Below are 26,443 nucleotides of genomic sequence, written 5' to 3'. Positions count from 1 at the left end.
ATACATCACATTAAAACAATATCCATTTTTTTAAGGTTTTGTTCAGTGTCTTCTTGATAAATTTGAAAATTAGTAATATGATGTCTTTATATATGAAGATGAAGATTTATCATTTAGAATATACTATATTAGCTATTTTTCCAGTCATCATATAGACTGTGAAAAGCCATTCATACACATATTTAGTATTTCTGTGACTAACGGCAAAAGGGATGTTTGAATATAAGTATGTACTGTGCACAGCCTTAAATAATAAACATTTTTTTTCCTTTTTTTTTTTTAAAAAAAAAGCACCAGTAAAACATCAACTCCATAATCCTGACTCTTTAATATCATGTGATAATAATCTACATTAACCAAAGCAGGAATCACAGAGTTAACAGATTTGGCTATTAAGTTTTTTTTTTTTTTTAACATATTTACTTTTCCATAAGTTATTGGGGTAGAGGTGGTATTTGGTTACATGAGTAAGTTCTTTAGCGGAGATTTGTGCAATTTTGGTGCACCCATCAGCCAAGCAGTATACACTGCATTATATTTGTAGTCTTTTATCCCTCACCACACCCTCCTCACCCCAAGTCCTCAAAGTCCACTGTATCATTCTAATGCCTCTGTGTCCTCATAGTTTAGCACCCACAAAACAGTGAGAACACACAATGGTTGGTTTTCCACTCTTGAGTTACTTCACTTAGAATAATAGTCTCCAATCTCATCCAGGTCACTGAAAATGCTGTTAATTCATTCCTTTTTATGACTGAGTAGTATTCCATCATACACACACACACACACACACACACACACACACACACACACACACACCCCAGTTTCTTTATCCACTCGTTGGTTGATGGGCATTTGGGTTGGTTCCATGACTTTGCAACTGTCAATTGTGCTGCTATAAATGTGTGTGTGCACAAGTATCTTTTTCAAATAATGACTTCTTTTCCCCTGGGTAGATACCCAGTAGTGGGACTGCTGGATCAAATGGTAATTCTGCTTTTAATTCTTTAAGGAATCTCCACACTGTTTTCCACAGTGGCTGTACTAGTTTACATTCCCACCAGCAGTGTAGAAGTGTTCCCTGATCACTGCATCCATGCCAACATCTACTGTTCACTGATTTTCTGATTATGGCTGTTCTTGCGGGAGTAAGGTGGCATTGCATTGTGGTTTTGATTTGTATTTCCCTGATCATTAGTGATGTTGAGCATTTTTGCATATGTTTGTTGGCCATTTGTTGTATCTTCTTTTGAGAATTGTCTATTCATGTCTTTAGTCCACTTTTTGATGGGATTGTTTTTTTCTTACTGATTTGAGTTTCATTGTAGATACTGGGTATTAGTCCTTTGTCAGAGGTGTAGACTGTGAAGATTTTCTCCCACTCTGTGGGCTGTCTGTTTACTCTGCTGATTATTCCTTTTGCCATGCAAAAGCTCTTTAGTTTAATTAGGTCCCAGCTCTTTATCTTTTTTTTAATTGCATTTGCTTTTGGGTTCCTGGTCATGAAATTCTTGCCTAGGTCAATGTCTAGAAGGGTTTTCCAATGTTATCTTCTAGAATTTTTATAATGTCAGGTCTAAGTCCTTAATCCATCTTGAGTTGATTTTTGTATAAGGGGAGAGATAAGGATCCAGTTTCATTCTGCTACATGTGGCTAGCCAATTATCCCAGCACCATTTGTTAAAAAGGGTGTCCTTTCCCCCACTTTATGTTTTTGTTTGCTTTGTCAAAGATAAGTTGGCTGTAAGTATTTGGGTTTATTTCTGGGTTCTCTATTCTGTTCCATTGGTCTCTGTGCCTATTTTTATACCAGTACCATGCTGTTTTGGTGACTATGGCCTTATAGTATAGTTTGAAATCAGGTAGTATGATGCCTCCAGATTTGTTCTTTTTTGTTTAGTCTTGCCTTGGCTATGAGGGCTCTGTTTGGGTTCCATATGAATGTTAGAATTGTTTTTTCTAATTCTGTGAAGAATGCTGGTGGTATTTTGATGGAGATTCTGCTGAATCTATAGATTGCTTTTGGCAGTATGGTCATTTCTACAATATTGATTCTGCCCAACCGTGAGCATGTGATGTGTTTCCATTCGTTTGTGACATCTATGATTTCTTTCAGCAGTGTTTTGTAATTTTTCTTGTAGAGGTCTTTGACTCCTTGGTTAGGTATATTCCTAAGTATTTTATTTATTTATTTGTTATTGTAAAAGGGGTTGAGTTCTTGATTTGATTTTCTGCTTGGTCGCTCTTGGTGTATAGAATAGCTACTGATTTGTGTACATTAATCTTGTATCCAGAAACTTTGCTGAATTCTTTTATCAGTTCTAGAAGTTTTCTGGAGGAGTTCTTAGGGTTTTGAAGATAAACAATCATATCGTCAAACACTGATGGTCTGAATTCCTCTTTACCAATTTGGATGTTCTTTCTTTCTTTCTCTTGTCTGATTGCTCTGGCCAGGACTCCCAGTACTATACTGAAAAGGAGTAGTGAGAGTAGGTATCCTTGTCTTGTTCCAGTTCCCAGAGGAAATGCTTTCAACTTTTCCCCTTTCAGTATTATGTGGGCTGTGGGTTTGTCACAGATGACTTTTATTATATTATGGTACGTCCCTTGTATGCTGATTTTGCTGAGAGTTTTAACTGTAAAAAATGCTGGATTTTGCTGAATGCTTTTTCTGTATTTATGCAGATAATCATGTGATTTTTGTTTTTAATTCTGTTTACATGGTGAATCACATTTACTGACTTGTTTATGTTAAGCCATACTTGCATCCCTGGTATGAAAACCACTTGATCATAGTGGATTATCTTTTTGATATGTTGTTGGATTTGGTTAGCTGGTATTTTGTAAAGGATTTTAGCATCTGTGTTCATCAAGGATATCGGTCTGTAGTTTTCTTTTTTGGTTATGTCCTTTCCTGGTTTTGGTATTAGGGTGACGCCAGCTTCACAGAATTAATTAGGAAGGGCTCCTTTTTTATCTTGTGGAATAGTGTCAAAAGGATAGGTACCAATTCTTTGAGTATCTGGTAGAATTCTGCTGTGAATCCGTCTGGTCCTGGACTTTTCTTGTTGGTAATTTTTTAACTTACCATTTCAATCGCACTGCCTGTTATTGGTCTGTTCAGGGAATCCAATTCTTCCTGATGTAAGCAGCTAAGAGCTGTATCCTTCCAGAAATTTCTCCATCTCATCTTGGTTTTCTCGTTTATGTGCATAAACGTGTTCAAAACAGCCTTGAATCTTTTGCAGTTCAGGGGTGTCAGCTGTAATATCTCCTGTTTTCTTTCTTAGTGAGGTTATTTGGATTTTCTCTCTTCTTTTCTTGATTAGGCTTGCCAATGGTCTATCAATTTTATTTATCTTTTCAAAGAAGCAGCTTTTTGTTTCATGTATCTTTTGTACTGTTTTTGTTTCAATTTCATTTAGTTCTGCTCTGATCTTGGTTATTTCCTTTCTTTTGCTGGGTTGGGGTTTCGTTTGTTCTTGTTTCTCTAGTTCCTTGAGGTGTGACCTTGGAATGTCAGTTTGTGCTCTTTCAGTCTTTTTGATTTAGGCATTTGGGGCAATGAACTTTCCTCTTAGCACTGCCTTTGCTGTATCCCAGAGGTTTTGATAGGTCGTGTCATTATTGTCGTTCAGTTCAAAGAATTTCTTAATTTCCATCTTGATTTCGTTTTTACCCAATGCTCATTCGGGAGCAAGTTATTTAATTTCCATGTATTTGCATCGTTTTTAAGGTTCCTTTTGGAGTCGATTTCCAGTTTTATTCCACTGTGGTCTGAGAGAGTGGCTTGATATAATTTCAATTTTCTTAAATTTACTGAGGCTCGTTTTATGGCCTCAATCATATGGTCTATCTTGGAGAGAGTTCCATGCACTGTTGAACAGAATGCATATTCTGTGGTTGTTGGATAAAATGTTCCGTATGTATCTGCTAAGTCCATTTGTTCCAAGTTTAAATTCATTGTTTCTATGTTGACTTTCTGTCTTGATGACCTGTCTAGTGCTGTCGGTGGAGTACTAAAGTCCTCCACTATTATTGTGTTGCTGTCTATCTCATTTCTTAGGTCTATTAGCAATTGTTTTATATATTTTGGAGCTCCAGTGTTAGGTGCATATGTTTAGGATTGTGATATTTTCCTGTTGGACAAGGCCTTCTACCATTATATAATGTCTCTTTAACTGCTGTTGCTTTAAAGTTTGTTTTGTCTGATATAAGAATAGCTTCCCGTTTGCTTTTGGTGTCCATTTGCATGAAATGCCTTTTTCCACCCCTTTACTTTCAGTTTATGTGAGTCCTTATGTGTTAGGTGAGTCTCCTGAAGGCAGCAGATAGTTTCTTGAGAGTTCTTATCCATTCTGTGGTTCTGTATCTTTTAAGTGGAACATTTAGGCCATTTACATTCAATGTCAGTATTGATATGTGAGGTACCATTGCATTCATCGTGCTCTTTGTTGCCTGCATACTTTGTTTTGTTTTTGCTTTTTAATGTGTATTTTTGTTTTATAGGTCCTGTGTGATTTATTCTTTAAAGAGGTTCTGTTTTAATGTGTTTCCAGAATTTGTTTCCAGATTTAGATCTCTTTTTAGCAGTTCTTGTAGTGGTGGCTTGGTAATGGTGAATTCTCTCAGCATTTGTTTTTCCGAAAAAGACTATCTTTCCTTCATATATGATGCTTAGTTTCGCTGGATACAAAATTCTTGGCTTATTGTTTTGTGTGAGGAGGCTGAAGATAGGGCCCCAATCCCTTCTAGCTTATAGGATTTCTGCTGAGAAATCTGCTGTTAATCCGATAGGGTTTCCTTTATAAGTTAGTTACCTGGTGCTTCTGTCGCACAGTTCTTAAGATTCTTTCTTTCGTCTTAACTTTGGATAACCCGATGACAGTGTGTCATGATCTTTCTGTGATGAATTTTCCAGGTGTTCTTTGTGCTTCTTGTGTTTGGATGTCTACGTTTCTAGCAAGGCTGGGGAAGTTTTCCCAGATTATTCCACCAAATATGCTTTCCAAGCTTTCAGAATTCTCTTCTTCCTCAGGAACACCTATTATTCTTAGGTTTGGTTGTTTAACGTAATCCCAGACTTTTTGGAAACTTTGTTCATATTTTCTGTTTTCTTTGTCTTTGTTGGATTGGATTAATTTGAAGACCTCATCTTTGACCTCTTAATTTCTTTCTTATAATTGTTCAATTCTATTGCTGAGACTTTCTGGAGCATTTTGCATTTCTGTAAGTTTGTACAAAGTTTCCTGAATTTTTGATTGTTTTTTCTTTAAAGTGTCTATTTCCTTGAATATTTCTCCCTTCACTTCTTGTATTGTTTTTTGGATTTCCTTGCATTGGGCTTCACTTTTCTCTGGTGCCTCTCTGATTACCTAAATAACTCACCTCCTGAATTCTTCTTCAGGTAAACCAGGGATTTCTTCTTGGTTTGGATCCACTGCTGGTGACCTAGTGTGATTTTGTGGGGGTGTGTTAAAGAGCCTTGTTTTGTCATATTACCAGAATTGGTTTTCTGGTTCTTCTCATTTAGGTAGACTCTGTCAGAGGGATGGTCTAGGGCTGAAGGCTGTTGTTCAGATTCTTTTGTCCCACGGGTTGTTCCCTTGATGTAGTACTCTCTCCGTTTTCCTATGGACGTGGTTTCCTGTGAGCCGAACTGCAGTGATTACTGTCTTCTGGGTCTAGCCACCCAGCAAGTCTACCCAGCTCCTGGCTGGTACTGGGTGTTGTCTGCACAATATCACATCCTGTGATGTGAACCATCTATGGGTCTCTTCTCCGTGGATACCAGCACCTGTTCCAGTGGAGGTAGCGGGGGTGGGGTGGAGTGGGGGACTGGGGGGTGGGGGGTGCAATGGACTCCGTGAAGGTTCTTAGCTTTGGTGGTTTAATTCTCTATTTTAGTGCTGGTTGGCCTCCTGCCAAGAGGTGGCATTTTTCCAGAGACCATCAGCTATAGTTGTATGGAGAGGGACCAGCGGTAGACAGGAGCTTAGAACTCCCAAGATTATATGCCCTTTGTCTTCCACTACAAGGGTGGGTAGGGAAGGACCATCAGGTGTGGGCAGGGCTAGGTATGTCTGAGCTCAGACTCTCCTTGGGTGGGTCATTGCTGCGGTTGCTGTTGGGGAAGGGGGTGAGATTCCCAGGTCACTAGAGCTGTGTACCTAGGAGGATTATGGATGCCTCTGCTGAGTCATGCAGGTTGTCAGGGAAGTGGGGGAAAGTTGGCAGTCACAGGCATCACCCAGCTTTTATGCAAACCAAAGGGCCAGTCTCACTCCCACGGAGCCCCCCAACAGCCCCAAGTCTGTTTCGAGGTGGTGGGTGGGACAGGCTTGAAAACTTGCCCCAGGCTATCTGCCTCTCAGCTGTAAAAGAAAAGGGCTTGGTTCCCTTACCTGTTGAGTGTGCACACCAGATTTGTGTCCTCCCCTGAGTTCTGGCCAGGAGGCTTCTCACCCTGTTCAAATTGTTACAAAGTTCAGCTGGAGATTTCCTTCTCTCTGTGGAGTTTTATCCCTTGCTCCCCTGGCCACTCTCCTGATGGATCCCTGTGGTGTCATGCAGGAATGGCCTGCTAGGGGACCCAGCGAGCTCCAGGGCCTTTCTGCTGCTTCCTTCACCCCTATATTTTGTTCAGCTCTCTAAATGGACTCAGCTCTAATTAAGGTCAGAAACTTCTCCTACAAAAAGACCTTCAGCTTCTCCAGTGGGGGTGTGTGTTTGGGAGAAGAGGGTCTCCCTTTCCCACTTCCGCAGTTGGGGCACTCGCAGTATTTGGGGTGTCACCTGGGTCCTGCAGGAGCAGTCTGCTTCCTTCAGAGGGTCTGTGGGTCCTCTGGGATTGCTGGTTTGTTCTTGTAGTCAATCTGGAGCTAAAATTCACAATGCAAGCCACCACACGCTGCTCTGTCAAGAGCTGCAATCTAGTCCTGCCTCCCATCTGCCATAATCTGGTAAGAGCAAGTTTTTTAATATAGAAAGTAATATTACAGCTCTGTATGTCTAAGATTATTTATCCACGAACTTATTCTCCTTGATAACGGTGGCAAGTGGTAAATACCTTTTTCAAATATGTATCAATTATTCTAAATTCTGTGAATATGAATAGCTTTTAAAATGTTCCTCTGTACTGTACGTTATTAATAAAAACAAGGACAATAGGCTGACTTGCCCACCATCTATGTGGCTATGTACATTTATCCTGGCATATCTGTGTAGCTTTCATTGAGATCGGTTTTCGTAATGCACAGTCTCAAATTAAGGGGAATTCTTTGCTTATTATAACATTTCCTAATATTGACTCAATCAGCCTACCACTCTAAAGGGCCACAAGTTATGATAGGACTTTTAAAGTGAAGTGCTAAATATCTGAATACAAAAACAAAATGAAAATGCTTGAAATTTTATTTGTAGCTTAATTAGTCCAAGTTGAGCAGACCCCCCAAGCAAGCCATAAGATCATGATGCAACTCTGTATAGCAGTTAGCAGCCCCTGCAAATATACTTTATTCTGATAGAATCTACTTTGACTCTGTTTATTTTTAAACAGATTCTGACCCTCACTTACTTGACTGGCTGCCCCTCACAAGAAGAACTATACATGATTTTTAACACACACACAGGCACATCTCATTGAAAAATGCATTACATTACAAAAATATATTTTCTTTAAGTTGAAAAAATTTTAAACCAATTTCCCCACAGAAATAATGTTATGAGTAGTAGTTAGACTTCCAGACTAGTTTATAAAATTTAATGTGAGATTTTATTTAATGTGTTCTTAGTTGAACAACAGAACACTTTTGACCTCTTAATTCTAGCTAGCTGGGGACCATCAGGAACAGGCGTAGCAAAAGGGCAGTGTTTATTAGTACCATTAATAGTACCGGTGGTAACAATATCAGCCGCCATAATAATATTATGGAACACCCACCATGTCTAAGGATCATAATAAATGCTTTACCTAGTTGATTTAATTTCCATAACTACTCTATGAGATAGGTATTATTATTTTCATTTTACAGGTTAAAAAATGGGCTTATGAAAAACTAAGTGACTTGGCTAAGGTCACATAGATTAGAAGTGGTAGGGTCCCAGGACTCACACTTAGGTCCACATAACTTCTAAAGTCCATGCCATCTACCACTTTCCTACACTGCCAGGCTTCAAAATACCCACCTTCCTTCCCATGGCCAAAATTCCCAATCCTTCAATAAAAGTGATCCCAGCTACATAATAGGAGAAACCATTCTGATCTAATTCACACTGGATATAAATGACTCAATCTTGCCAGAAGTAGTGTTTTCATCATCTAAAAAAGAAAGCAAGTTAACCCAACTGAATTCAATTATGGTATATTAGGTAGTGAAACAAAAGTAAGGAGGGCAGTTTTCAACGGGAAACTTAAGCCCTACTTAAGAAGACATCTATACCTGTCTGAGTGCATCTTTTCTTTTTCAGAAATACCACTATGCCATTCAGTGTGATACTGAGAGACTCATCAATCATGTGGCCTTCCTTACACAAACTCTAGTAGTCATGAGAACCAAGCAGGGCCAGTACATTTTTCCCCCTGTAAATTACTAATCGCCATTGGGGAAAACAACAGTCAGTCATACTTATTTGAAATGCAGAACTGTAAGAATGATACACATGTGCACATAGGCAGTCCATGGAGAAGCCCTGTCAGAGAATAAAGCCAACACAGAGGAAAGCAAAACCGAAGAATGCAGAAACAAAACTGTGTGGTGCTGGAACCCCTGGATTCTGCCATGGCTGAGGCTAGAGATTCACCTCTTGTTTCAATGTAGCTGTTTGAGCCAATCAGTTTCCTATATTTGATTACGTTAATCTGTGTTAGGTCTCCGGTGCCAGCACTCAAAAGAGCCCTCACTTAGAAGACTCTTGAGGTCGTGTTTTCTAGGCAGTGCTTTTGGAAGTTCTTTTCTTTACCCATTTTAACACCCACAGATATGGTACAAGCAAGAAGGAAAATGAAGAAAATTTCAATTTCAGATCAGGAATGACAAGTAAATGCTAAATACAGGCATTTATGAATGGTGTTGGGAAAGTTAAAGAAAGTATTGATAAATATATTTGCCTACTTAGAATATATACCAAAATCTGGAAATAGCATGCTTCTGTCATCCATAAACTCATAATGTTTGACAGAAAATCACAATATTATAATGTCAAAACTGTGGAAAGTTATATAAGGCAACAGGGTGTAAAATGTAGCAAAGTGCTTATTATAAATAGAATATTTAGTTCTAGCGAATTTGGTAATATGTTTAATTTGACTTTTAAAAATACATATTTTACATGACTTAAATATTGACTTAAAGTGTTTGTTTCCCAACTTGTACTCTATCAATTTAAATTATCCTGAAAGTAAACATGTAGCTATCTCAAAGTTTTATAGAACTTAAGGTCTGAGTTTTCATTCTTATCTTTCAGGATTAGTATTTCAGCTTAAAATTATTAGTTACTTTCCTTGTCAATAATATTTCAGGTACAAAAGTTACATGTAACTAAAATATAAATAAGAGGTATTCCTCAAAATGTGGTAGCAATACTTTATGATTCCAACTCAAGATGATTTAGCATTTATATTCCAAAGAAACAGAGAACTCTTGGTTGCCAATGACAGAAAATCTAACCCAAACTGGCGTAGGCAAAAAGGCAGTGCAATGGGTCATGTAACTGAAATTGTAGGATTGGAAATAGTTTTAGAAATAGCTGGATATTTATCAAACTATAAAATATGGTAGCAATTTCTGTACATATGTGTACCACTCAGTTGTATTTAAATGCACATAAAATTATTTTGTATATAAATAGAATTCCACAACATAAATACACTGTCACTATTATCTGTTCCTCCGTATATTAATCAATCATATATTTTAGCTGCATATTTAACTTTCAAACAGTTCCTAATCATAAAAGTTTCATAACATTTTCTACTAGGTATATATTTAGGCCTCAAAATATACCATCAGGACTCAGTTTCTCTCCCTCCATCCTCTCAGTTCTACTTTCTGATATTTTGGTCTTCTTCTCAGCTCCATGTGATGTGTGAGGCTGCGGTGCTTGAAGCTGCAACAGCTATCGTTCAGTGGAGGTATCCTGATATATACTCATCCAATCTCAACCAATCACTGTGTTGAAGGAGATAAAGCGTGATGACTGCTTAGGCATAGGTCACATACATCATCTCTGAGTTGGTGGAGGTAGCCTTACTCTAACAGCAGGAAAGGGAAAGATTCTTCAAAGAAAAATCAAGGGATGTTTTTCAGAAGGTCAGGAGTACATGCCTAGTACAAATTATTTCCTTTCATAATAAAGATAATATTAATAAACAGTAACAACTAAAAACATGCTTTAAGTTGTTTTCATCTTGCTAAAATATATGAACAATTTCTTGAAGATAGTACTGTTCATTAGATTTTCACTACTGTTTTCTTCTGATGCCATGACTTAAATGATGTAAACTTTTATTTCCTCTTTCTTAAATTCCCTTACAGTGTTAACTGAAATTTAGGGTTTTGGCAGCTGTGGCTATAAAAAGGTAGTAAGATATTTCCAAACAGCTAGGCATTAAGACCCTAGCTTTTTCCAAGGGAATTGTACCAGTCCAGTTGTTGGTCACAAAGAATGGAAGTGATTTCTGGTTAAGTTAAGCAGGAAAGAATTCAGATGGCACACAAAATGATGAAGCTGAAGAACAGACTTGGGAAACAAGATGGCACTAAAGAAGATTAGGAAGCCAGAACTGCAACCAAAATCATGCCGGAAAAAAAGACAGCCTAGGAAGCCTCTGCTGAGAATATGGCACCACCACCACTGCTGGAACCAGTATCTCCACTGGGATGAGATACTGGATGCTGCTCCAGCCACTAGAGGCTGAGGTGGGAGGACTGCTTGAGCCTGGGAATTGGAAACCACTAGAAGAATAAAGTCTAAACTGTCCCTACTTCTTTGCATTACTTTTCCTAGATGTGAAGTCTCATGCAGAGATTTCCAACTGGTTGACGGAAACTCTAGCTGTCACAGGAAGTCATATGCCCCAAACTCTAGCTGTCACAGGAGTTATGAGAGGAACTATCTGCCCCACTTTGGCTCCCGCAGAGGGAGGTGGAACCTAAGGCACTCAGCATAAACCCTAACATACAATGAGGCATCAAGAAAATTTTTATTCTTGTAAAATACTTTAAGGAATTATGTGGCAAATGTTGTTTTCACAATGACATTATGTGACTGATAGCACAATCTTCATTAATAACAAACACATGGGCTGGGTGCAGTGGCTCACGCCTGTAATCCCAGAACTCTGGAAGGCCAAGGTGGGTGAATTGCTTGAGCTCACGAGTTCACAACTAGCCTGGGCAACATGGAGAAACCCCCTCTCTACAAAAAAACAAAGATTAGTCAAGTGTGGTGGTGCACAGATGTAGTCTCAGCTACTCAGGAGGCTGAGGTGGGAAGATTGCTTGAGCAGAGAGGTGGAAGTTGAGCTGAGATTGTGCCACTGCACTCCAACCTGGAGGATGATAGAGCTAGACCTTGTCAGAAAGAAAAGAAAGAAAAGCAAAAGAAAAAAGAAAAGAAAGATTAAAACCATGTGCTCATTTACTTCAGCAGCATATATACTAAAATTGGAAAGGTACAGGTAAGATTAGCATGGCCCCTGCACAAATTTATGAAGTGTTCCATTTTTAAAAAAATAAAATAAAAACTATTAAAAAGAAACACAAGAAATATATTCCTAATATCACACAATTGTTGGTAGAACAGAGGCAAAAACTGATTACTTAAATCAACCTTATTGGCTCTAATTATAGCAAAAAAAAATTCCATGCCCGCCACCCCCAGTGTATTCTGCCTGTAGAACATACTTGAAGTCAAGTGGACTTGATAAGGCAAAAACAACAAACCTAACAGGTAATCAAAGCTTGTCCCTTAGGAGTTAATCATGACAGGTCATGGACAACTTATTTTCCTTTCCCTCATGAGTGCTAATTGGTCAAATAAAATCAGTCACTAACTGCAAAGTAGGTACCAATGTTCATCTAGGTTAGTTTCCATTATAGCTACTAGAAACTAACAGAGTAAGCCTTCTGCTGTAAACTGACATAATGATGTTTTAGGTCACCCCTAAAGATTCCTGTCCAGATCTGAATCTATACTTGAAAAAGAAAAGCTGTCACTTGGTTCCTATATTACCAAACTGCTTCTGTGATTACAGGGTAAAGTCCCTTATTATTCTCTCAGAATTCTACCCAAGACACATGACTATAACTTAAATAAAATAAAGTATAAGACATAAAGAAAGTATTTTAAAAAACACTGTTTATAACATAAAGTTATTTAAGTGTAAATACTTGGAATCCAGCAATTTTATTTATAAAAATGTTTGGTTGAAAAAAAGAATTTAATTATTATTCTACGCTTTCTCAACACAGTTGAATACAAACTATATTCATTTCCAAATTTCTGTTGCATATTTAAATTAGAATATACTACAAATATATTATATGTAAATATTAATATACAAAGTAATTTAGAGAATGTTAATACATGAAGAAATTTAGAGATCATTTAATCTACTTTGTAGCAGTAGTCCAAATCACTCTTCCTTGTTACAGCCATAAATAGATAGGTTGCTGGATATTTTTTTTACATCAAAATCTTTACACTAAAATTTCTTCAGAAATTAATTCTAATACTATTTACCAATCCATCAAATATGGCAGCAATCTCTATACATATGTATACCATTCAATTATATTTAAATGCATATACAATTATTTTGCATGTAAATAAAACTTACAAAACAAATACACTGCCACTGCTATCTGTTCCTTTGTATGTTCATTAATTTATCATACATTTTAGCTAAACATTTAGCTTTCAGATAGTTCCTAAGTTTCATAATATTTCATTTATTCTACAGCATTAGGAGCTCAAAAGGGTCTAATATATTCAGGAAGAAAAGAGACTTTCTGGGGTCTCTTTAGAACACATGTATTCCTACACTGTTTTTAAAGTGTCTTGTTTTGGTTTTTAGAAACCTTTTTTTTTTTTTCTTTTTTACTTTAGGATATACACTGAGTAGTACTCAATAAATAATGAGATTTGATTAAAAGTGCCATAAGAAACAAAATACTCAGCTTCCTAATATTTGAAATTATTACATATTTATAGTTATTTTTAAAGCAAAAAGGAGAGGACAATAAAGGAAAAGTATATAGTTGTGCACCTATGATGTATTACTGGCTACAGTGCTTAATAACTCTAGTGGAATCACTAATAGTTTTTATCCACTTAAAATTCATTATGCTGCTAAGGAAAAGACACTCTAATAAGGCCAAGGACACAACTGATGCACTGAACTTGGAAAAGCTACAGTTGTTAATTTATTCAGTCATTTCTTCAACAAATATTTCTTGAGCTCCTTTCTGGTATCCAGTCCTATAACCAGTGGGATCTCTACTCTCTAGAAGCCAACATTAAAAGGCACAGGGAGAATGATAAATACATTATTACAAATGTGACAAGTGCTGTGAAGAGAAGGTATAAAGTAGGAGAACTCAACCAGTTCAGGTCACGGTAAACCTCCTTCAGAAGACGACATCTGATAACTGAACAGTTAGGTGGGAGGAGTTGAGGAAGGCAGAGAGTGTTCACCAGTTAAAGGATAGAACCTGAAAAAACCCAGAGAAGGAGGAGAATATTAACTATATTTCATGAAATGAGAAAAGTGCTTATAGCTAGAAAGGAGAGACAGAATTGTATAAATATAATGTTAGGGATATGAGACTATCAGAAGGTAATGGGAAATCTGTTAAATGCTAAGTAGGGAAGTGAAACAAATTTACAAAAGCAGTTTGGCTTATGGGAGCAGAAGCTGTATTGGAATGGGCTAAAGACAATGAAAATAAACAATTTGTTTAAAAAGTTTGACTGTGGGGTGAGAAACAGAGTTGCAGCTGAACCAACAAGTTGATTATTTGTTACCTTCATTTGATGCTTGGATTTATTTGAACATGTTTAAATGTTGACAGTAAAAATCCTACAAGGAGAAAGATAATGAAGATGGAGGAAAGAAAAATTCCTCAGATGATTAAAAGGGGTGGAACCCAGACCTCAGGAAATTATAGGTAACCATTAGCCCAATGTGTTATTTTCTCCAAAAATGCTTGATGGCAGTAAAGTCAGGTAAGATTCATTCAGGGTCAGAGTTCTTGCTGGTTGTTACAGAGAAGACTAATGAGAAAAGAACTTGCAGACACTGAAATGAGAGTAAAGTGATTAGAGTCTAAGATAAGAAAATAATGAAAATAGTAAGGATCTAATAAAGACATCTCATTGTAGTCAGAGGAGGAAGTAATCAGAGGCAAGATATCTGTATTTGTTTTTTAACAGTTGTAAAATTTGTAATGAAGGCTCAAAACATGGCTCTTTGTGGGTAGAGTTCAATGCAAGAGCTAAGGAGGTCAAGGAATTTTTCCACCAGGAATGCCCTCTTTGCACAGGACCCTTGTCCTTTTGCTATGTTTTGTTCTCTGAGAACTCCACGCAGTAAGACAGAATGGAATTCCTCCCTACTTCCCCATTCTAACTCCCACCCATTCTCACAAACTTTAAAATGCCAAGGAGAAAGCAGGGTGGGATCTGAGAAAAATGAAAGCCACGAAATAGACTGCTTGACCTTGCTTGTATTTTTTCTAGCTTTTTTGTAATACACAGACCCCTTTGTTCAATCAATATATTACACAGAAATACAAATGGTAAAACAGAAACGTATAGCTGCTCTGCTAGAAGTAGGACCTAAGGTTCTGTTAAATGCCCCTTGTCTTTGTCCTTCCCACATACTTATATCTAGAAGATACCTAGGACTCAGAGCACAACTGATGATTTTTGTTCAAACTGAACAAAAGCGTAAAAATTCTATGCTTTCTTAAGACACACATTCTAGTATGGGTCATTGTAGATCACACAGGTTAAGACAATATAAAGATCTATGGGCACAAATCTCTAAGAAATAACGAAGAAACTTTACTTGTATCTCCCTTTCTATACTTAGCAGTAGGACTTGTTCATCTTTGGGAAGAAACCTGTATGTGCCAAAACTTTTGTCACACATTTTGTATAACTGCCTTCTATTCTTGCAAAATTCTTTTCAGGAAGTTATATTATTCTCATTTTGCAAAATAGGAAGTTAAGGCCCAGAGAGGTCAAGTAACTTGCCTACAGTCACAAAGTTAATAAGTGAAGTGGTCAGGATTCAAAGCTGATTTCAAAGCCCCAAAATCGATTATATCACATTGCCTCCAAGACTCATCAATTTAACAGTGTTCCTCTACTACCATTTATATATAAAATCTTCTGGCTAAAAGCCCATAAAATGTTTTCTCATACATACTATTAAAAACAGCTCAACCCTAGAGAATTATCATGCAACTATTTTAGATTAATAGGGCATAACATAGGCATTGTAACAGATCACTGCTGAATCTGTTTTCTTTTGGTAAATAACTCCACTGCTACTGGAGTAAAAGTTGACACTGATTTTTTAGGTTTGGTGTTCATTATATCTTAATTCTAAACCAACACTATGAGATTGTACCCTAAGAGTCAGTGTTAACCAGTATTATCAACCCAGAAAGGCTGGGTGGAGGTGAAATTGCAACTACTAAAAATACGTCTATGAAGAAGTAACAAAAGTCAGGGAAACAAATATTTGAGGAAAACAGTCACTAAATAATAGGCTCATGAGAAAAAGCAGCCCAAATCAATTCAACTTATTGTAGAGTAAAGCTGATTTTAATCAAGACCTTCAGAAAAAAAAAATAAAGGTCAGATATATAGTTAAGAAAAATAAACAAAACGTAAATACATAATTAGGGAGTGAATACAAAAGGAATGACATGCTGGATTTAGAAAAAAACAGAGAGCGAGAACTAAGGACCACATAGAAATGTCTGTCCTTTTTCTATGTGTTATTATGGTAATAAATACATCTATTGGTCTTCCAGAAACGATATGAGATCCATAAAACTTATTTTACTAGTCATTAATAGTATTTGTTCCCAAAAGCACCATGACCTCAGTAATTTAGTATTTGGAATTTGAGAACAACATAGTTAACTGTGATTATTAACCCTTACCAGGAGACTGATTAAAATAATTAAAATCCACACAACATCTGAAAGTTATATTTTGTTTAAAATAACACCAGTATGCTCTGCAGTGCATGGAAACATAAATCTCAAAAACATCCTACCACATTTCTAATAAGCACTAGTTCTATTCACGTATAGCCTGCCACCAAATATACTTGAGTATGATCACAGTAGAGACATTTCCTAAGGGCAACAAAGGAACTGCTTCGTTAATTATCAGCTATCCAGGTAACCCAAAACTAAATGTAAAATTTATATTTCTACATTCATTCAAAAAGTATTTATTAAATGGTTACTCTGTCGCAGGCAGTGTGCTAAGTGCAGTGAATATATTAGTGAACAAAACAGAAATGGTCTATTTCTTTAAAATATACAGAAAAGGCATTCTCTCAGAACACAAAGAAAGTTACAAGTTTAAATTAAATACTACTTTGAAGATTTTTATTAATTTCAAGGAGGCTTATAATTCACTTTCATAAGGATATGGGTTATTGAAGTCCTCCTAATAGTCCCTTGGATAACTGAAAGATATGTTAAAAATAAAAAAAAGATTGACTTTCATTTTAATGAGTATATGTAGTCATTGAAATTCTAGGGCATGAGCTAGCTAAAACCAGATTTTCAAAACTACTTCGGTCATTTACATTTTTCTCAAGGAGTCTGCTAAGATCTTTAGGTTTTAGATCTTCTAGGAACATTTTTCTTTCGGTTCTTGCATCATCCTTAGTCTCTCCTATAAATATTAACATTTCATATTTTGACTAACTCAATATAATGTTAGATATTATATGCCCATGGTAATTTATTTCTAGTTCTCTAGTGAGTCAATGGCCTCTCTCATCAACAATCTCTTTATGATCATCGTATTACTCTGTTCTTACACTGCTATAAAGAAATATCCAAGACTGGGTAATTTGCAAAGGAAAGCGGTTTCACTGACTCACAGTTCTGCATTGCTGGGGAGGCCTCAGGAGACTTACAATCATGGGCGAAGGCAAAGGAGAAGCAGGCACCTTCTTCACAGGGTGGAAGGATGGAGTGAGTGCAAGCAGGGGAAATGCCAGATGCTTAAAAAAACCATCAGATCTCATGAGACTCACTATCATAAGGAGAGCATGGGGGAAACTACCCCCATGATTCGATTACATCTACTTGATCCCGCCCTTGACATGTGAAGATTATGGGGATTACAATTAAAGATGAGATTTTGGGTGGGGAGACACAGTCAAACCCTATCAATCAAGTATTTATTATTTTCTGGACAATCTGATTTTTTCCACTTGGAGATAGAATTTTAATCCCTTTTTACTTGGCTTTCTAACTTTTTAAGATTTGTATATGTCAACATTCCCTTAAACCTCCTCAAATGGATTGTTTTCCTCTTAATTGATAATCTTTGTGTTTTCTCTAGAATACTGTTTTCTCTAAATTTTATTAATATCTGAGAAATATTCTAAATTTCTCAGCAACAAAGTTTCTTTCTCACTTTAATGTATCAATTTTTAATCACCTCAACTGACTTTTTTTGGCTTAAACTCTCTCAAAACACAGCTGAGATCCCCGACATCCATCCCCCACACCTCTTCCCCATTTCAGTAAACAATACTACCATTCGTTAACTTACATAAACCAGAAACCTATTGTTCTTAATTTCTCTCCTTTCTCTTTCACCTCCCTCCCTGCCTTCCATCCATAACCTTAATATTAAATGGTAGCCTAGAGCTACAGTATTATCAGTTCTTAAAGAAACTTTGTTTTTTCCTGAGAGCCTGCATACATTCAATTGCCTACTCGAATATTGCGCCTCCCTCCTAATAGACCTAGTTGCTTCTCTTCTGTGGGTCTCAATTGCAATGCCATCTCCTTAGAGATCACCACACCTAAAATAGTTTGCTAATAGTATCAATTATCACCTTGTTCTTGTCCTTCACATGACATATTTCAACTGGCAACTACATAATTTGCCTGTTTACCTGTTTTTGTCCATATATATGTCCCATAAGAGAATATAAACTCCATGAGGGCAGGAGCTATGTCTATCCTACTCTATCTCCAGTTCTAAATATGCCTGGCACATATTAGATGTTTAGTAAATATTTACCAAATAAATGAATAGAGTAGAAAGTTTAGCTAAAGAAATACTGAGATGTTGACTAATTTTATAATATCCTACTAGCGTGATAAGCAAGAGCACAGTGCCAGAAGTTAAAGATCACTTTCTTAAATTAAAAAATCTTCCTTCCCATTTTCATCTTGATTAGGTCAAATGGTTCCACCATGATCTATCACATAACAGTGATTCTCAAAGTATGGTCCTTGGACCAGAAGTATCCGGCACATTTCAAAATAATATTTCTCTAAAAATATTTCTAGAATTCAACAAAACAGACTTCCTATTATTATTTCCTCATTTATGTGGATTTTTATGATTAACCATGTTTCATACTTTTTTTTAAATCTATGACTCAAAACTCAGTACAATAATGTAGATGGGTTTAAACTACTCTGATTTCTGCTAATTTCTTTCATATTAGTTGTAAAACACTAGTTCAGCTTTAATTTACATTGTATCACTGTTTCACACAACTTCAGAAGACAGAAGATATAAAGCATAATCTTGGCCAATAATACGAACGCTGGTAAACAAACATCCCAAAAGCATAAACGTCAGCATTTAGAATTCACATACTGAATATCAACTGACCATACATTCACATACCACTTCCAGAGATCTCAATGTAATCCAACAGAGAAGTACATTAGAGAAATAAAATAGGTTTATAATTAAAATGAAAGTACAGCAAGAATAATAAACACTTTTTTAAAATTTTATATTTTTTGGAGACAGGGTCTCACTCTGTCGCCTAGGCTGGAGTACAGCGGCACAGTCTCAGCTCACTGTAGCTTCAACCTCCCGAGCTCAAGTGATCCTCCCACCTTAGCCCACCAAGTAGCTGGAACTACAAGTGTGTGTCATCATGCCCAGGTAATTTTTGTAGAAACAGGGTTTCACCATGTTGTCCAGGCTGGTCTCAAACTACTGAGCTCAGGCAATCTGCCCACCTCAGCCTCCCAAAGTGCCGGGATGAGAGACAGGAGCCACCACATATGGGTAATTAAGACTTTCAAAATAAGCATTTCCTCATTTTCTCCTAAAAATTACAACAAAAAATTCATTAAAATGATAAGAATTAAAATGTAGTCAATAGCCGATATACTATAATATATACAATCCCCCTAAATGACCCCAAGTCAAAAAAAATTGATTTTTATAAAAATAGCTTTAAAAATACATTTTTTTAGCCAGGGTTTTTTTTGTTTTTTTTAATTTTAGTTCCACTAAAATTGTTTTTCAAACAAACTTTTAAGAATGAAGGTCACAAAAACAGAAAATGTATAATTTCTTAAACAGTTAGAATGAATTGCTAATAGAAAATTTCACAATAAATTGCATTCTCTAGGCAACTATTATTAAAAACATGAGGCACTAAAATTATGTATAAAAATCAAATCCATTATTCCAAGACTAATACAGGAAAAAAATCAAATTAGAAAAAATATACACTTCTCTCATACTCCATTTCAGTGGCTTAGGACCTAAACAAAAGATAAATGAATAACTGAAAACATAATTTAGTGAACACATTTTAAAATATATCCTAAGCAATAGATCAGTGACAATTACAAATTTAGATATACTATTGCTAATTTGTATTAAACCATATCCATCAAGGTTTCTATAAACCTGAATGTATTATTCCATTCAAAAATGTTTTATACATATAACTGAAAATGTACAGAGATAACCTAAGCGCCTCTAAGTGTATACAACAGATATAATCAATTATTAACCCTAAAACCTCAATTCATCCCAGCCCTCCTTCCAAGTTATTTTATTTCTGTCCATGGAAATAGCATTCTGCTTGCTACACTCTTCTTCCCTTTATTTTCTATAGAAAACTGCCATCTCGTTCAATCATTTTCCTCCAAGAAACATCTTATAGATTTCAGTTTTCTACTTCATTCCCACTACTACTACCTTTTCCTGCCTCAATATTACTTCAGTCTTTCATGGTTACCATCACACTGACCTTCCAGTTGATAAAATGATATAATTTTTATCAAGTCATTCTGCTCAAGAAATCTATAAAAGCATTCTGGTGCCTATCCCATAAAAACTACCTGGTTTGCAAGGACCTCTTCAACCCAGGCCCAGGTTACTAACTGAAATTAATTCCTATTGTGTACCTTCTACTCTCATTAGGCCATCCCCTATGTTCTGTGCCAGGTATTTTAAGCTTCCTTCTTGCTCCTTCCATTGTGGAAGAGCTCTTCTCCCCACCACCTACCCATATCTTCAATGTCTCATTTCTTCTGTATGCTTTGAATCAAGCCCATTCCACACAGGCTCATGGGTATTTACAAATGGAAAGAGTACCAGGCCAAAGTCAGGAAACCTGTGTTCTTACTCTGGTTCTGACATTATCCAGTAGTGTAACTCTGGGCGGATTTTTGAGTTAAACAGCTAGTCCAGACTTTTGCTTCCTCATCAAAAAAAGGAGATATTAAATTAGATTGTTTCTAAAATCTGTTTTAAAATTATTTAACTCCTAGAACACTTATAGTCTTAATACTTCATCACTTGATCGTACATTAAAGGTTTTATGTGTATTGAATCTTATTTACTAGGTTATAAACTTCCCGAAGATAAAAGTTACGTATTGTATGTTTTATATTTTTGCAAACTCAGCAAGCATGACACAGTGTTTGATAACATAATGGTTCTCTTTCAGCTATTTTATCTATGGAATCATAAAATTACATGGGTAAACATGGGGCCAGAAGCATGATGTATTACATTTTAAAACAAGCTTATTTTGTATTCCTTTAACAAACAGCATCTAAAATCCCTAAGTCTCTGGTTCAGGTATATTATTAAATAACATGTATCTAATGTAAGTGAATAATTAAAGTATACAATATTATATTTTCTTAACACTTTAGAATGGAAGATATTTATATGAATACACCCTAATGGCCATCTGCATCAACTACAGCTAACCACTTCTGAGAATAAATCAGGGCATTAACCTTTGTGCTAAAACCTTATTATAAACCAACTTTCCTTAATGCTACTAAGAAAAGCAGAGTTGGGGCCAGGCATGCTGGCTCACGCTTGTATTCCCAGCCCTTTGGGAGGCTGAGGCGGGTTGATCACAAGGTCAGGAATTCAAGACCAGCCTGACCAACATGGTGAAACACTGTCTCTAATAAAAATACAACAACAAAAAAAATTAGCCGGGCAGGGTGGCACGTGCCTGTAATCCCAGCTACTTAGGAGGCTGACGCAGGAGAATCACTTGAACTTGGGAGGCGGAGGTTGCAGTGGGCCAAGATCATACCATTGCACTCCAGCCTGGGCAAAAGAGCAAGACTCCATCTCAAAAAAAGAAAAAGAAAAAAAAAAGAAAAGCAGAGTCAACTAACTGCAAAAGGCCCATCTAGGCTAGAAAGTAAACTTGGCCTGAGATGATATATATCTCCTGGTGCTATATATAATATTAAGTGCTTCTTAGGAATTATTAGAATAGCAAATATTTTTAGGGACAGGAACTCAAACGGGGGCATCATCCCCATTATTATAGTTATGCACAAATTTTTAAAATTATAAATATTTACACATGTACATTTGCAAACCCAATGTACATTTTTGGTGTCTTCAGGGGTTTTATTGTACTTTAATATGTGTTAATTTTATAGTAATTGTATAATAACTCCAAATACATAAAGTAATCATCTACTTTAGAACAATTTTATAAAGTAAGTTTTGTTTAAGGCTTAAATCTTACTAATTAATCACAGAATCTTAGAGGTGGGAAAGAACCTAGAATCACAGGTCTAACACAATATTTGTTACATAGTAGAGGCTCAATAAATAAATATTTATCTAAGCGATCTTGTAATACTAGTGCGAATAAAGGAAGACAATCCAAAATGAAGTGGTTTCTATTTCAACTCCATCATTCATTTCAGCAGATGGCTCATTTTCACCTTACTTTCCTTATCTCTAACTTGCTTTATCTATCATACAGCTATACATCTAAACATTAGGCAAATGAAGTAATTATAGAAATGGGGTTTTATTTCTTTTACAGGCACAAAACACACAAGAGCCCAAAAAACTCTCAAGTATAATGTGTACCATTCTGAACCCTATCTTTTTAAGTTAGGGTACATGCTCATATTATCTGAGTAAAAGAATATTAAAGCCAAGAATGCAGGTTTATTTGTTCAGATAATAAACATTTATTAAGCACCCACTACGTGCTGTGTAAATTCCAAAAGGAGAAATATGAATAAGGAAACAAAACTCAGTATAAGTGGGATGAGAGACATATACAAATATGTTCAAAGTAAAATGGCCACTTAGCACTGAGGAAGGTTTGGGCAAACAAGGAAACACTAGGTGGCATATAAGTTTTAAAGGACTGATAGATTTTTCCAGATGCAAATGTAAGGGAGAAGAGAAGAGATAAAATATGCAAAGGAGAAGAAAATGATGCTTGAAAATCTTTGAAAAATTGAATGCAGAAAGTTCCTAGGATGACTATGGGAAAGTGGGATGAAAAGAAACAGAGTAGGCAGAGATCTGATCCTACAAAGTCTCATTATTCTGCAGTTGACGGGGGGAGGGTCACTTAGACATTTTAAGCAGGAAAGTATCATATTAGAACTTTGTTTCAGAAAAATGACACTAGGTTGGAAGAGGAAGATTCTGAAGGCAGGAAGATAAATTAGGAGAATAATGCAGTCCCTTAGGATGGAGATAGTAAAAGCTTCAGTTAAAGCAATGAAAATGAAAAGATATTAATGGAAAGAGCATTTACATTTACGTGTATTTTAAATATAAGACGAGAGGAGGAAGAAAAATACAGTTGTCTCTTTCTTTCTTTTCTCAAAATCCATTCCAAATGTCCCAGCTTATTTCTGGTCCACCCAATACCATCAATCCCTCCCATTTCCCATCTCCATTCAGACCCTTTGTCCACTGGATCCCTGTCTTAATCACCTTTCTAAGGCTCTTCCAACACAGTATGTGTTCTAGAACATGCTACCAGTCAGTAGCACTGTGACTATCTTTGCAAGCCCATGCAGGAGCCTCAGCTTGACTGCAACCCCAAAAAGATTGTTTCCTGCTTGTCCAGCAACTACAGACCAACTCTGGCCCCAGCAGATTGTACCTTCTCTAACAAGGTCCGAACTCTTAACTCTGGGGAAGGACCCTCTCCCAAGTTGTTCTTTCCTTAAAGACTTTCCTCCTTCAGGCCTAGTATGTTTGTTCCAGTTCTCTTTACACTTTTATAGTTACTCACATATCACAGCTTCATAATTCTTTATATTAAACTTCCCCTGTTTAAAATTACTTTGTGATTTCTGTCTCCTTATTAGATTTAGGGAGATACTAACAACAATCATAAGAAATAAATAACTTATAACACAGAATAACAACATGAGAACCAGTAAGTGGGAAATTTTAAAAAAATAATAATTAAATGAGAAAATTATTTAATTATTTATTATTATACCCATTAAGAGTACAACCTTATAGGACCTCAACATCAGAAAACAGAATTTAAGACTTTAAAATATGAATTTTATATACAAGATAAAGCAAAACATATAGGAAAATAACCATTAATAACATGAGCTTTAGGGACTTTAAAATGAAGACATACAAAATTAAAGGACTTGGAATAAGAGTGGCAAAACCACATCTCAGATGTTAGGTTAAATGTTTCAGATTCTATTTGTAAAAGCCTAAAGCAGAACAGTGAATAAGTCCAGGCTGAGCACGGTGGCTCACACCTGTAATCCAAACACTTTGGGAGGTCGAGGAGGGCGGATCACTTGAAGCCAGGAATTGGAGTCCAGCCTGGTCAGCCTGGCAAACCCTGTCTCTACTAAAAACAGAAAAAAATCAGCAGGGTGTGGTGGCACATGCCTGTAATCCCAGCTACTCTGGAGGCTGACGCATGAGAATTGCTTGAATCTTGTAGGTGGAGGTTGCAGAGAACCAAGATTGCGCCACTGCACTCCAGCCTGGGAGACAGAGACGATCTGTCTCAACAAACAAACAGTGAATAAGTCCAAAAAGCCAACAAGGTGAACGTGAGATTCAAGCTCAGAACATTTTTATCTTTTTCTAAATTGTGGTAAAATATACGTAACACAAAATTTACCAAATTAGCCATTTTAAGTATACAGTTCTGTGGCATCAAGTACATTCATATTGTGCAACCATCACCACCATCCATCTCCAGACTTTTTCATCTTCTTTAACTGAAGCTCTGTACCCAGTAAACAATAACTCCCTACTCTTCATTCCCCCGGCCTCTAGCAACTACCATTCTACTTTCTGTCTCTATGAATTTGACTGCTCTATGTACCTCATAAAATAAAATCATACAACATTTGTCCTTTTGTGACTGGTTTGTTTTATATAGCGTAATGTCTTCAAGTTTCATCCATGTTACAGCATATGGCAGAATTTCATTCCTTTTTAAGACCAAATAATATCCCATTGCATGTATATACCATATTTTGTTTATCCATGCATCTGCCAATGGATACCTGGGGTGCCTCCACCTTTTGGCTATTGTGAATTCTGCTGCTACAAACATGGGTGTATAAATATCTGAGTCCTTGCTATTCTTTTGAATATACACCCAGAAGTAGCAATGCTGGGTCATATGGTTTCTATGTATAATTTTTTTATGAAGTGCCATATTGTTTTCCAGAGTGGCTATACACTTTTACATTCATTCACACTAGCAATATACAAGGATGCCCATTATTCTTTTCATGCTGCCATTTAATAAACACCCATTATGTGACATAAGGAGATCTACTTAAAACCGACTATTCATTCAATTCATTTACAGTAAGTTACTAACTACCTAGCCCACTGAGCTGCAGCAGTTTTTTTTTTTTAAGCCACTGCCCTTACGAAATTTGTATTTTAGTGAGGTGATACAGACACAAAAATAACAAACAAATATATATATCATGTATTAAATACAACTGAGACAAATAAAACAAGGTAAGGAGATAGAAAGTAATGTGAGAGTGTTTGAAATGTGGTGGTGAGAAAAGTCACTCTGAATGTGGCATTTAGAAAGACCTTCAGGAAGGAAATAGTTATGAGAGACCACAAAGAGCTCTGTTCCCCAGCAAACTGGTTCTCCACATCTCTTAATCAGCAAGCTATATTATATCTGCCATAAGGTACAATTATTTAAAAGAAAGAAAAGTTAATCTGATGTTTTAAATTGCTTAAAGGAGTTTCAAACTTAAGTAAACATTTAGAAATTGACCATTTCTTTATAGAGAAGTTATGGGACACATTAACAGACTTCAAAGGCAACTGTTAGCTTTGATTAAAAATGGAGTAAGAGTGGCTACTACCTAGAGAAAATCCAAAATGGTTAGGAGAGGATTTCTGCAAAGACAACTATAGGCAAGTAAGAGAGACACAAGTTATCCAGGTAAATTTTGGAGTTATCTTTAATGACTCACTTTGTCCCACACTTTGTATCTAACCAACAAATCCTATCATCTCCACCTTCAAAGTATTTTGGAATTCCCCTTTCACTACCTCCACCATCATCATTCTGGATGAAACCACTACCATCTCTTGACTGAATGGTTATTCTATTAATTGATTATCCATCAGTTATATCATTGCTCCCTTGCAATCTGTTTTCTGTGCAGTAGTTATAGTGATCCTTGTAGACTATACTTCAGAACATGTATCTTTTCTGCTCAACATCCTCCATTTTGGGGAAAATTCAAAGTCTTTATCAAGGCCTATAAGGCAATACAGAATTCCATGTCCTCCCATACCCATTATTACACTCACCTTATCATCTGAACCTCTCTTCCCACACACTCTACTCCTGCCACACTGGCCTCCTTCTGGGAATTTAGCAAGCACACTTCCATCTCAGGGTCTCTGCATTTGGTGTTCCTACTTACTGGATTGTTTTTCCTTAAGACATGCACATCTCTTTTGGGTATCTAGTTAGATATTATCTTACCAGGAAGAAAAGCCTTCCCTAGCTACCCAGTCTAAATAGTACCTTTATTGGTCTCCATCTCCATAACCTACTTAATTTTTCTTCATAGTGTTTATCACAACCTGATGGAGTATACACTCACTCAATCTACGTTCTTTTTCCACTTACTAG

The 26,443-nt window shown here is 36.4% G+C and overlaps 1 protein-coding gene and 1 pseudogene across 10 annotated transcripts in view; one reads left to right on the top strand and one right to left on the bottom strand.

The window, feature by feature from the left end:
• COMMD10 (COMM domain containing 10) overlaps window positions 1-26,443 on the bottom strand; it is a 244,942-nt gene that overhangs the window by 96,106 nt on the left and 122,393 nt on the right. For 2 of the 10 annotated variants that reach the window (XM_065546660.2, XM_065546662.2), the window contains exon 6: window positions 6,405-6,466. The exons of the other annotated variants lie outside the window; for them this stretch is intronic. In XM_065546660.2, the coding sequence (XP_065402732.1) occupies window positions 6,405-6,466 (62 nt within the window). The remainder of the gene's footprint in view (window positions 1-6,404; window positions 6,467-26,443) is intronic. 10 annotated transcript variants of the gene reach the window in all.
• LOC123574233 (U6 spliceosomal RNA) lies at window positions 11,633-11,730 on the top strand (annotated as a pseudogene).

This window comes from Macaca fascicularis, chromosome 6 (genome assembly GCF_037993035.2).
Source record: "Macaca fascicularis isolate 582-1 chromosome 6, T2T-MFA8v1.1".
NCBI lineage: Eukaryota > Metazoa > Chordata > Mammalia > Primates > Cercopithecidae > Macaca > Macaca fascicularis.
Note: the sequence above shows the minus strand (reverse complement) of the source record. Positions and strands in the feature narration are given on the sequence as shown.